General features: G+C 28.0%; 1 protein-coding gene across 1 annotated transcript in view; it reads left to right on the top strand.

Moving 5' to 3' along the window:
- Sulf1 (Extracellular sulfatase Sulf1) overlaps positions 1-12313 on the top strand; it is a 69453-nt gene extending 57140 nt beyond the window's left edge. The window contains exons 14-20 of the mRNA XM_021146621.4: positions 806-1081; positions 2573-2694; positions 5852-6051; positions 6936-7078; positions 7162-7279; positions 10799-10853; positions 12058-12313. Coding sequence (XP_021002280.1) covers positions 806-1081; positions 2573-2694; positions 5852-6051; positions 6936-7078; positions 7162-7279; positions 10799-10853; positions 12058-12130 — 987 coding nt within the window. The 3' untranslated portion in view covers positions 12131-12313. The remainder of the gene's footprint in view (positions 1-805; positions 1082-2572; positions 2695-5851; positions 6052-6935; positions 7079-7161; positions 7280-10798; positions 10854-12057) is intronic.
- The last annotated feature ends 1204 nt before the right edge of the window (positions 12314-13517 follow it).

The raw sequence follows: 13517 nt of genomic DNA, 5'->3' as shown, positions 1-13517 counted from the left end.
TTATAAATGTTTTCCGTAGATATATTCTAGTAAAATATAGTTGTTTATAATTATGAATGATTTAATAATTTTTGAACAATTATGAAAAATAATGAGCCATAAAAATGTGAACCTCAATTTTATTGCATAATTTTAGATGAAAAAAATCTGAACAAAATTGATTTTATAGTTTTTTTAGAAATGAAAATGTAAAATATGATTTTCTGCTCATATTTCACACCAGAAATTTTTGACCATTATTAAAATGATGCATAAAAATAATAGGTTATCTAAAAAGCTATGTTTTACATAAAATTTAGCTCCTTAATTGTGTCCACTTTTTTGTTATTTTTTAAATACCTTTAAAAATATAGCCGTATACAAAAAGGGGAAAATAACTCTTAAGAACCTCAAATTTTGACCACTTTTTCTCTAAACTATTGGAACCATTTGCTATAAATTGTTGCCACTTCGTGGAAGAAAGAATCTAACTTTTTTATGCAAAATTAAAAGGGAACATATTAAATTTGAATTAACAAAAATATTTATTTTATTTATTATTATTTTTTAAATCACTGATACTGAAACTTTAATGATTTTAAGTATTTTAGTTTAAATTAATTTTATGTATTATTCAATCTGTTGTAAAGGAAAGTAAAATTTAATAACTTAATACTATTGCATAAGCATATTGAATACCTTTCTAATAAGTCGGCTGGTGTATCCTGGTTGTTAGTTTGATAATAACATATTTTTCGTCTTCTTTACTTTCTAATATTGCTTCAATTCAAACTGAAAATAATTTTTTGCATGCATTGCATTGTAGGACACCATTTCATCGTTGCATAACAAGGTTGAAAACAGTAAACTCCTTCTGCCTGAATTAGATCTTACCACTGAGACCCCAGTTCTCGAAGACAGAGAAAAGCGAGAAACAACTCCTACATTTCAACTAGGAATCTCAAATGAATGTGTCTACCTGGCTAATGGCAGCCGTGCTTGCTTTGATGAAAAATTTCAAACGCCAAGCCAATGGCATGAGAGGAAAGAAAAACTGGATGGCATGATTAAGAAATTGAAACAGAAACTTGAGGAATTGAAGGTTCATATGCTTTTTATTTATTTTGCCTACATTACTTATGCTAATAAAATAAAGCTGCTTGCTACTGTACATTATATTTGTTCATCCGTTGTAATGTAATTACAAATGCATTAAATTCAATGAAAGTTCTCAATATTTTAACCATAGAATCTGTGAGGCTAAAATTAAATTCAAACAAACTTATGTTTTTTATACTTATATGTTTAACAATAAAATGAAAGAAATTCTCAATAAAAAGAAAGAAAAATATGTTCAACACATTCATATTAACATTAAACATGCTGGTCAAATTATCGTTTAAAAACTTTTTAATTGAAAATGCGCTTACTTATCGTTTTTGCACATTTGACTTCATGACTTTTTATAACCATTATATACAGTTAATATTCTATTATTCTTTTTTTGTATTTTGTTTATTTCCAATAATACTTGTCGTATACCTATTTCTACTACAACCGGTTGTTTGACCGGGAGAACAGTTTATGGCTTCATAAGGTTAGGAAATTATGATGTAATGCGTGTTCAACTTATTGCATTTGATTAGTTGCATATTTCTGCAAAGACTGTTGCATAGTTAGTTCAATGAGAATAACTGTGAATTGAAATTTTAAGAAGGTGCCTAAAATTTTAGATTGGCATTTTTGTGTAAGAAAAAGTAACAAAGACTAAATGTTTTGGTAAGTAGCTTATATTTTATTTTGATAGCTTTACTTCATTTCAACTGTTAGTTTTTACCCAGAAAAATGTCGAAACAATCAAGACAGCACAAGTTATTTGAAGAAATAATATTAATTATAAGAATTATAATTCTCATAATTATAAGAATTATCAAAATAATAATAGTTAGATGAAATATGTTTGCGGGAAATGTACAATGGAATCTACATGTATATGTTAAAAATGCATTGAGCAGTGAATTAAAAATTCTTATTCTTTCTGTTTGTAATGCATAAAAAATAGGTCATTTGACTGGCTATGGTAGAAATAGGTATATATTAAGTGTTGGTATGTTTAGTGTTTACAAAATAAATGTGTTGTCAAAACAAATAAATGTGTTGTCAAAGCAAATAACTATTTTTATTTTCTTATAATCTTTTTTTCTTTGTCTTCCTTTATTATTGACAAGCAGCTTGACTTGGTTCTGTAGAACTATTTTTTTTATAAGAACATGCAGTATTTGATACCATTATGCTCTTATAATATGCAGCATGTCTCTGAAATAATTTATTGCCTTGCAAAATAATGAAATTCCAATATCAGTGTATTAAAATGGGGAAATAACAATTTTTTTACTAACTAAGTAGCTGAAAGCAAAAATATACTAATGTAATCATTAAAAACATAATATTATAACTCTTTAGTGACATGATTATTCAAAAATATTTAAATTATTTGTTTTACTGAGCTTTATTTGAAATAATTTGGTTTTGTTCTTGAGATTTAAGTAATTATATCATGACTTGAAAGTTCCTTCTATCTTTGTGTTTTCAGACAATTCGAAAACAGTTGAAGAAGGCTAAGCCTCACAAAAATAATGTTGGCTCAGAAATTTATGATCCACACTCTTTCCAGAAGGGATGTATATGTGATCCGGAAGACCAAATACAATTAAGGTAATTGGAAAAATTATTTTAAAAAAGTTGCCTTGTATATGCTTTTTGTAATAATGTATTGTATGTAGTGCTTAGCGTGTAATTTCGGTTCTGTCTGTCTGACATGTTTGCTCGCCGTTAGTTTCTTGAAAAACATCTGTTTTCGAAATGTTGACTGATGTAATAAAAAGAACTTTTTGGTGACTAAAATTGTACAAAAAAAAATTTAGAATTAAATGTTCATGTAATACAGGGTAACAAAAAAGTGTAAGGATCACTTTTGTGGTTATCTACCACTAAAGTTTTAAAACAATTTTTACATATATAGCATTCTGATCTAAAGCTCTGCTATTAGACTTTCAATTGCAATACTATTTCATAAAATCTCAAAAATGCCTTTGAAGAAATTTGACAAAAAGCTAATTGGTCAAGTACAAGCATTTTTAGAGCTTTGATGGAGCCACGGGATTATACAAACCCATTTTAGAAAGAAAGGTATTGCAATTTCACTCAGCCATATCAGTCGCATCAAGAATTCAAAACTCGGATCGATGCAAAATAATGCAAGACCAAAAAGAAGTGGACTGCCAAGCAAATTGAAGAAATCAGATTTGCAGAAGCTTGATAAGATGACATCGAAACCGGATCCACCAACACAGGCAAGCATGGCTAAAGCTCTTAACGTGAGTCAGCAAGTTGTAAGCTATCAACTAAAACAAAAGTTTAAGAAAAAATGCCATAAAAAACCTAAATGTCATCATTTAAGTGAGAGGTTGGTGCAGATTAGGAGGCAACGTTCATGGCCCCTCTAAAAGCTTCTCCGTAAGGACAGATGGCGAAAGTTCATTACAACTGATGGATCTATCTATCTGATACCAATGCTAAATCTAAAGTTCAATATCTTAGCCGTGGGCAGAACAGGCGAGACTTGACACCATCAACCACAGTGCCTCATCCCAAAGGCGTTGTTCCATCAGGACTCTGCCCCATCGCATGCATCTAAGGTCACCCAGAAATTCCTAACAGATCAGCAAGCACAATTCCTGAGACCAGAGCAATGGGTTCCAAGCAGTCCTGATGCTGCACCATGCGACTATTTTCTATGGGGACATTTGAAAAACAAACTGAATAAGCGAAGAATTTCTACATTGAGAGGCCTTCAAAGAGCTATTAGAGAAGAGGTGAAGAAAATCCCCCATTTGCGGGCTTTAAAATCATGGCCGAAGCGTTATAGACAAATTTATTATGCCGGAGGACGACATATTGAGAAGCATCGCTGAATTTATGTAATAAATTTTGGAAATAAAAACATTCAGAAGTGATCCCTATACTTTTTTGTTACCCTGTAGACTACTGATCCCTGCCAGCTTGAGATTTCCCTATTGCACATACGCTACATTACTTACAGTACTAGTAAAATGAGTTATCCAAAAACGATAAACACTTCGCCATTTTTTCTATCACGGTCATCGAACTGTTGAATGCTTAGTCCCATTAAAATAAAGATTGAAGATTTGAATATTGGATAGCCCACAGAAGCCTCTATTAAAAGCCTGGTGAGCAAACACAAAATTTGTAAGTTCTGTCCACGTAAGAAACACAGAATGACAAAATACACATGCAACTAGGCCATTTGTGATTAGCACATATTTAACACCTGCCAAGAGTGCAAACAATAATTTTTACCATATTTATATTTTTTAATTGAAATGTTATAATTCTTTTAATTATGTTAATTTGTTAGAAATAAATAAGGAAAATATATACTTGTTTTGAATGCTTAATCTATTTGTCGAATTATAAGTTTAGTTATTTAGGGTTAGAACATATGTAAACTGTATTTTAAATTATTGTTATTTTTCGTAATAAATAAGTATTCAATGGTTTGAATATCAAATGTTCCCATACTTCATGTTTGTATTCCGCTACCTTTTGGCACTAAAATACTTTCTTTTATACTTATTTACTTTATTTTATAACCGTCATTGCACAGACGACCCAAATTCGGGTTTGTTTACGACTACCAATGCTCAACTCCGTAGCCTTATAATTTTGAACCCAATCCCTTTTCCACTTCTGATTGAACTAACCTGCACTTGTGTTACATAGAGAGGAATAATTCCCGCAGTTAGCTTGATGGCAAGGCCTCTAACCCATGATCCAACTTACCACTGAGGATATTTTACATAAGCACTATGGTCGGTGCGAGCCGGGTGCTAACTAAAATACCTTTTATCAATTGCAGCTTTAGGTTCAAACTCTGTTAGGATCTATTTATAGAAATTCATATCAAACCAATTACGAATTCTGCAGCTTTTAAGGAATGTCAATGCTGTATCACGATCTATTGCATGTGAACTTAAACTCTTGGGAAAATAAATTCATTTGAAAGACAGCATTTTATAAGACAAAACTTACTTGTTAAATATTTGGTTTATTAATGTTTTGTTGCAATATAAAAGGTGATAGAAAACAATGATAATTCTAAAGCTTTTTTTTTTTTTACAATATTACCGTTAACAAATAAATTACTCGAGTATTATTTTTAATGAATATTAACAAAGCTGCCCTTACAGGATTTCATTTACATTCAGGTAATTTATACCAATATTAGTTACAAGTAGGCTTTAATATTTATTTTTGTTTAATAAATTAAATTTAAAAATATTTTTAGCCAATATTCATGGATAAAATTTTTTTTAACAATTTCGCTTTTAACAAATTAAGGATATCGAATATTATATGTTTTCCTTTCATTCAAAATTTATAAACAAATTAAAATAAACCAGTTATATATTTGTTTTGTTTATTTTGCTTTACATAAAAAAGGGCTACATTTCAATTCGAAAAAATATTTTTATTCAAACTAAAAGTTTTTCAAATTTAATTCCTGAAAATTAGCGGGTAATCATAATAGAAATTGTTTAAACTAAAATTTAGCTTTATTTTAGTTTTAGAATTTTCTCATTTGCTCGAAATACTAAGCTACTTAAGTTTTTGTTTCTTTCCTGATTTATTTTATTGTAAGTATTTTAAAAAAAAAGAAAACAATTGATTTTACGTACACAACAGATTAATTTTTTGTGCATATAAAAAGAGTAGCTGAATTCTTATTATCATTTTTCATTGATGCTATTAGAAATGTATAAAATGATTCAAACAAAATTTTTTAACACAGACAACAGTTAAAAGATGAAAGACGCTTACGAAGAGAGGACCTCAAAAAAGAGCGCCAATTAAGAAAAGAAGAGCATATGAAAAAACTTGAAAGAAAGATGCGTAGAAAGTCAAAGTTTGAAAACATGACGTGCAATGCTGAGAAAATGAATTGCTTTACTCAAGACAATAACCATTGGAAAACACCACCTCTTTGGACTGGTAAGATTTAATCAAAATTTTCATGAATATTAGAGGGTGCGTAGCATCTCTAAAAAATGCTTAAATGCGCTTATTTTTGATTTACGTTTTTTAAAAGCCCTTAAAGGTGTTTTTTTCATTGGGGGTTTGTAAAAAGTGCTTAATTTTACATATTTCAAAATAAGTATTTTTCGTTTGTCGTGTCAATCGTCGTCATAAATTACAAAAAAAGCATAATTTTCACAATTTTTTCTGCAATATTTATCAGAAACTAGTTGCTTTATCATGATTATGTAGTCTTTGAAAAATATTTTTTGTATTTTATTGATTTTATGCAGATAAATGAAGAACTTCACACAATATGAAGAAATAATTTTTATTACTGCACATGTCCTGATTAAGATTTTTTTTTTTATAAGTGATTAAAAATATTTTTTGAATTCTTAAAAGGTGCTTATTTTTTGTTGAAAAGGCTGGCTAAGTACCCTGTTAAATTGTTTAAAATTAAGTATTATAATTTTTATTATTACATATAAGCATTATAATTTACAATAAAAAATTGGTTCAAATGAATTATTACTGGTAATCTTTTACCTTTTATATTTGATAGACTGACGAGAAAAAAAAATCAAAATATCCAGTATTTGTTCATAAACTTGAGTTGAAGTATAAGTTGTGGAACTTGGGATTTATTAATTTTTATAGTTTATTTATCTGTAATCTAACTGAAACTTATTTTAAAGTGAAATCTCTGGCTTTTGTTTTTTGAGAATAATGAAATCGTAATTTATATGTTATTCTTTTTCTCCTGTAAAATTTAGATGCAAATTAGATTTTTTGAACCATTTTATACTTATTAAATACAACATGATATTTTTACTGCATTTATATTTTTTTACTTCCAGATGGCCCTTTCTGTTTCTGTCAGAATTCAAACAACAATACATTTTGGTGTTTAAGGACTATTAATGATACCCACAACTTCTTGTATTGCGAATTTGTCACTGGATTTATTACATTCTATGATTTGAGAACCGATCCTTACCAAGTAAGATCTTGCATATTTCGAAAACAATTGTTTTTTCTTTTTATACTATTACTCTCAAATATTGATGTTTTGTTGTCGTCTAGATGAGAAATGCAGTTTATGACCTTGACTATGCCACGTTAGAACGGCTACGAATGAATTTGAATAAATTGAGAAGTTGCAAAGGGGCCAAAGAATGCACCATTAGAAATAGATACGAAGGTAATTTGTTTATTTACTATAGTAAATATCTTGCAGCTCGCATTGATTAGTGGTGCTAATTCATATTTTTATTGATAGATACAAAATATTATATTTTTAAAAAATCATTATACTTATCAAAATTTGAAAAAATAACCATTTTGTTAATTATTTTCTTTAAAGGTTTTTGTATTTGTATCTATAGTAATTAAAGCTTCCCTTTTGTTACTTTTTTGACTTCTTAGTCAAGGAACTAGTTTTTTTTTAAGGCATTTACTAATTTTGCTCAATTTGATTTAAATTTATTTGCAAATGTGGTGTATTTTGGATGCTCAGCTTTTTACTGAAGGAAACAGCAGAAAAGTTTTTATTAGCTTTTGAGGGCTCCAATGGGTTTTTCATATCAAGTGATAGCTTCATTATTCCTTAATGATAGAAATAATATGAATTAATTTTAAATTAAAAGGTAAAGTGCATTATTTATTATAATTTAAATTAAAAGCATGAAGCAGGGTTCGTACAGACTCCATATACTCCTTAGAAACTCCTTGGAAATAAAAGTCTCCAAGGAGTACTTGGAACTACTTAGATTTCCAAAATTAGTCCTTAGAAACTCCTTAGATTATTGCATTGCATAGATGAACTTACTAAGTCCGCTTATGAATTTGCTGTCAAAATCTAATAATTTAAGAAAAATTAAAAAAAAAAAAAAATTAATTGCAAGAGTTAGATGAAGAAAATGACTGCAAATAATTTTAATTCAACATGTTAAAAGCAAACTTAATTAATGATTTACTGTGATTTTTTTTTTTTGCATAAAATGCCCTAGATTTTCTTATGTATTCAAATTTAAAAATATAAGATTGGTAGGTTTTTATGTTAATCTTTAACATCTATACTATGTACTTTAACCCTTTGTATCACCGCGTTGCATATCTGCAACATACATGAAAATTCAATCCTATAATGAGCTGGATTTACCTATAAAATCGAACCAAATTCAGATAAAGAAAATATTGCAAATTCGGGGGAACCAAGTCTTGGTGCAGTTACCAATATTATAATGCGTTTAGCAATAATTATTCCACAACATAATTGCAGGATATACAATTTTTTTACAACAATCCCCTTGATTGTATATTTGGTTAAGGAGGGATTGAAAAATGTGGTGTGAGACTTTGTTACCATAAAAACAACAATTTCAAAATTTTTCACATGAAGTTATATTTGAATTTTTGTGGTATTTTTCACGATATTGGAGATGTTCAACAAATACTTTTTATCAATAAATTTTTAATTTTAAGATCTTAATTTTTTCATTATTTTTTACACGCTTAATATGATGTATTCTAACATCCGCGTAAATATTTCTTAAATCAGAGTTGTTGAGCTACAAAGGGTTAACAACATTTATTAAAATATTTGAAATTGGAGAATGTATTTATGTGGGAAAGTGATAACTTTATTTTTCTTGATAAAGTTTGACAAAGTCAAAATTTATATCAAAAGGATTAGAAAAAAATATCTTATGCAAAATATACATTTTTGCAAGTTCTTCATAATAACTGCTTTTTAATTTGAAAAAATTAAAAAAACTGTCTCGTTATTTTTTACACAAAGTTTTTAAATTTTAGACTCCTTGGATTTCTTCTTCTGATCTCTGTTTGAACCCTGATGAAGTTGTGCTCTTAATTTTTGAAAAAATTAATTTTATGATTTACTTAAATTTTACATATCTTTATTTTTCTAAATAAATTTTTTAGCTATATTAGTTTTTTTTTTAACTTTTTCATTAGAAAGTTTTCTATGTTTTATTAGCAATTAAACAATAGAAAATTCTTTTTTTTATTTTATTCAAATTTATGTTTACATTTAAATTTCAAGGGTGGGAAATATAATTCCTGAGGAACCATTTATTTTCGTTAAAAAAAAATTAAAATTTAATGGTGATTATTTGCCAGGAAAAGATTAGAAGCATATTGCAAAGGGTATGCCGTTTGCCACGTTCTGTACACATGTAGTGAAATGTACTACCCAAATCAAACCCAATAAAAAATTAATACAATTGAATTCTAATGTTCTAATTCTATTAAATTGATCACTAAATTTCAGTACAAAACTGAACCAGGAATTAATGTTCCCATCAGTCATAATGTTCCCAGAAATTAATAACAAGGCCAATTCATCACAATAGATTTTGTCCACAGGTATGTTTTGTAAGATCAGAGAGGTCAGAAGAATCTTTCTCAAGGCTGACGAAAAGTTTAAAGAATAATTTTTAAAAATGAAAGTTGAAATTTCTAAAGATTAAAATAAATTAATACCTTGGCATTTTAACATATCTTAGCATACCAGAACTCAATATTAATCCTTAGAACACTTGACTTCAATATGCTGATTAGTTACATTTTGGCATTTTTTGTCAATCCTAATTGTGATAACTTTTCTTATATATTGACTGTAATACTGTGACATAAAATATCTTAAATCTTAGAAGTTTTATTGTTTTCTCTTTGGTTCAATTTCAAGTCAAAGGAATCTATCTTGTATGACAATATAAAAATGTTTTTATCAGTTTCAAATGATTTTTAAAGAAATGATCTAAAAGATAACAGGGGTGATTGTGCTCCGGAAAAAATCCGGATTTCCGGAATTTTCGCTAACAGTGATCTGGAAGTTTCCGGAGATCGAAGGTCAAGACGCTTCAAAATATCATTTATCACAGAAGTTTCCGGAAATCAAATTTTCAAAGGTGGAACTTAAAAACACAGTTTATTTTATTTGCTTGTAAGGGAGAGCCAGAGAGATACTTTATAAGCTTATATTCATGATTAATATTCATTTTTTATCAGTAAATAGTTGTTATAATCATAAACTCAAGAAAGACATATTTGTAAATTTTAATTACTTCTCCAGGTCATGTTTAAATGGTAAAGGTATGTGTAAAATTTTAAATATATTTTAAGTAAACTAAGAAATATAGGAAAAAACCTTGTTTAAATTTTTTTCAACTGTTTTTTTTTGTGTTTTTTAACTCAAGAAATTTTTCGGATTTTTGACTTGGGCTCACAATCACCCCTGAGATAAGTAATTCCTTAAAAGAATTCTAAACACAAATGTATTTTAAAGGGCCGACCTGACTGTGTAGTGGTCAGGGAGCTGACCTCACATCAGAAAGGGCTTGGACTTGATTCCCAGACAAGGCATGGATGTTCTTTCATCCTCTGTACTATCTGTCCTTACGGTTTGAACAACGTTGGCCCACCTAATTAGGTGCCCCTGAAAGAGTGGCTAACAAACTTGCCCTACTGAAATCTGAATGTCAATCAGGTGGGCATTGGAAAAATACATCTGTATATATGTTTTTTTAAAGGCAGCTATTACAGTTGATATGAAACTCAAAACTTATTTTATTTTTAAATAAAGAATCTTACAGTTAATAATTAATGTCTATGCAATTTGCAGCATAAAATTAGCTATTAATTGAAAAAATGTGCAATCAATTATGCTTTTTTGTATTTATTATTTCATACATTTTAGGTTCTCGTCATTTAACCCGGCAAAAGTTAGCTCTTTCGCGAAGCAGAGCACTAAGGTAAGACTACATTCTTTACCATTTAATTTGTTATTGTAAATGCAGTATGAAATTATATAAGTTATACATGGTTTGTCTGTAAAGAGGTTCCATCTAAAATTTTTTTAATGCAAAAAATGTAAAAAAATATTTTATATTTAATTTATTTATTATTCAGGATGGAAGGATTTTAAATCGATATAGCTAACCTAATAAATTTAATTGTTATGTCTTGTAGAAATTGAATTTAAACAGAGTTTATCATGACTAGATAAAAACTTAGGCTCAGTTGTAAATCTTAGGTTAGTTTTTGGTTTATCTTTAGAATATGTTCCCTATTTTAATAATGAAGTGCCTTGAATTTGAAGCAAAACTATATCTTTAAACTATATTTACCATATTGCTGTAAAGAAATATTTGGGCTTTATAATAAACAAATTACTTATTAAAAAGTTCTTTTAAATACTTAATAATATTATATTAGTTCTTTAAAATACTTATTAAAAAGTTTTTTTGAAATTGCCAATTCGGTGGGATGTTTCCACTTAGATGAAAATTTTCAACATTCGTGAAAAATTCTCAATATTTGCAAACGTTGAATGTTCAGATAATACAATGTTGGAGCAACTTTTTAAATATTAAAAAATTAGATTACAAACCCTTTTAATTTTCACAAAACTGTCTCTTCTTCATATTGATGCTTTATACCGTTTTCACAATTAGGATAGAGGGTGATTGCTGAAAATCAAAAATCGTTATATCGTTCTAAAACAGAGCCGTTTGAAAAACATCCTCAATCTATTTGTCCACTTTATTAGCTCAGACAATTTTTTACGGCAAAATGGTATACGTAGTTTAAAATTTTAATTTTGCTTTGAATTCAAGAAACTTCAGTTATGTGCAATAGCTTATCTTCGCTAAAAGACTTCGAAAAGTGCCTTTAATTGCTCACTGTGTGAGGTATATTGAAAATATATTGTAAATTGCATCATTATCTCAATAAATATTGATTTCTGGACACTTAGTCTATGAAATTTTAAAATAGAGTGATATGCATAATATTCAGGAAATTCTCCGAAAGTTTACTTGACTGTACATGAAATTATTTAACAATTTTGAAATACAGTAATCATTCATTTTAGTTTGATTATGCATGAAATAGTTTAACAGTAAGTTTTTGTGGTTCAGTAATGATTAATATTTGAATATTATGTTTTTATTCAAGGCATGGAAGAGGAGATCATAGATGGAATCGCAAGCACAATCCTCACTTGTCAAGTGCAGAAAAACAGGGGTGATTAACTAGATAGACAATCAAACTTTTTAAATAAAATAGTGACAGCCTGTTTTTAGTCATAGTTGTGAAACTTTTTATAAATGTATATCAACATGACAGTCACTGTTAAATACTGTCATGACTGTCACTTTTTAAAGCTTTTACCTCCTAATTTTAACAAAGTTTACAAAAACTGCATCCAGTATTTCAGTAAAAAAGAACATTAGAATTAAATTTTCTAAAATCAACGACTGTTGTAGTTCAGTGATTCATGATCCAATGCTTGTTTAAATCTATTATGTTTTAAAATCCTTCATTTAAAGTAATCATTAGAAAGCGAAATTTAATCCATACCTTTTGTTTACATTGTTATTCTATTACTAAACAGGTGTATTGTATAAATGTAAAGTTATGTAAATCCTTGGTGTACTATTAGATAAGTTTTTAAAAGAATAAGCGAATTTTATTGCTTTTATCAATGTCATTTTGTAATTTTTTTTTATTGTTAGTAATTATAATAATATTTAGATTTATTTGAAAGACGCATCATTAAGTCTGTCTTAGCTTTTTATGATATCACATTGCATGCTCTTTAGATAAATACAATCAATTGTTCAATATGTTTTTAATCTGAAATGGTTATATTACAGAGTGTTCTGTAGTGGCTGCTCCTAATAATGTATTTTTAGAATAATTATTGAAAATGAAGTCTGAAAAGTACATATTAGAGATCATGCATTATTATTTAAGTGAAGAAGAAACTCATTTGAAATGTTTAATCTTAGTTGAATTTACAAAAACCTGTTTGGTTGCTGATTGAGGTTTGATTTTTCTAGTAGTCACCTTTCAATTCATCAGTGTTAATTGACCCATCTTCCTCAATAGTGAGTTCTTAGCATTGTTTTTCTTAGCTTAAATATTATTTAAAAGCATGCATTCCAATCTGCATATTTTTTTTCTTTCATTTTTAAAAGAGTTTTAAAAGTATACCAATTATAAGATCTTCATACCGAACACTCTGGATAAAGCTTTTATTTTTTACTTTATATAATAAATCTAACTTAATCGATTTCAAAATCACCTCTGCCTATTAATAATTTTTAAGGTCGGCGGGATGAACCTCGTTATACCCAGAGCACTTGTATTAAAATCAACCTATTAGTAAATGCTTTTTGATTTATGTAAATATTTAAAAAAATAAAGTTTGTATATAGTTTAAAAACTACTATTGACTTTACTTTGTAAATGGATTATGTTTGTTTATCTAATTTTTAAAAAGTAATTAATTATTTGTATTATAAAAAGTAATTATTTGTAATTCAAAAACGAATAGTTTATGAACTTAGTTACATTTGTCATCTTAAATGGCAATAGTATTGATAATTGAGAGTAAGATATTTTAGTGCAGT

Source organism: Parasteatoda tepidariorum, chromosome 4 (genome assembly GCF_982258835.1).
Source record: "Parasteatoda tepidariorum strain Cologne lab strain chromosome 4, Ptep-v5.0, whole genome shotgun sequence".
Classification (NCBI taxonomy): Eukaryota; Metazoa; Arthropoda; class Arachnida; order Araneae; family Theridiidae; genus Parasteatoda; species Parasteatoda tepidariorum.
Note: the sequence above shows the minus strand (reverse complement) of the source record. Positions and strands in the feature narration are given on the sequence as shown.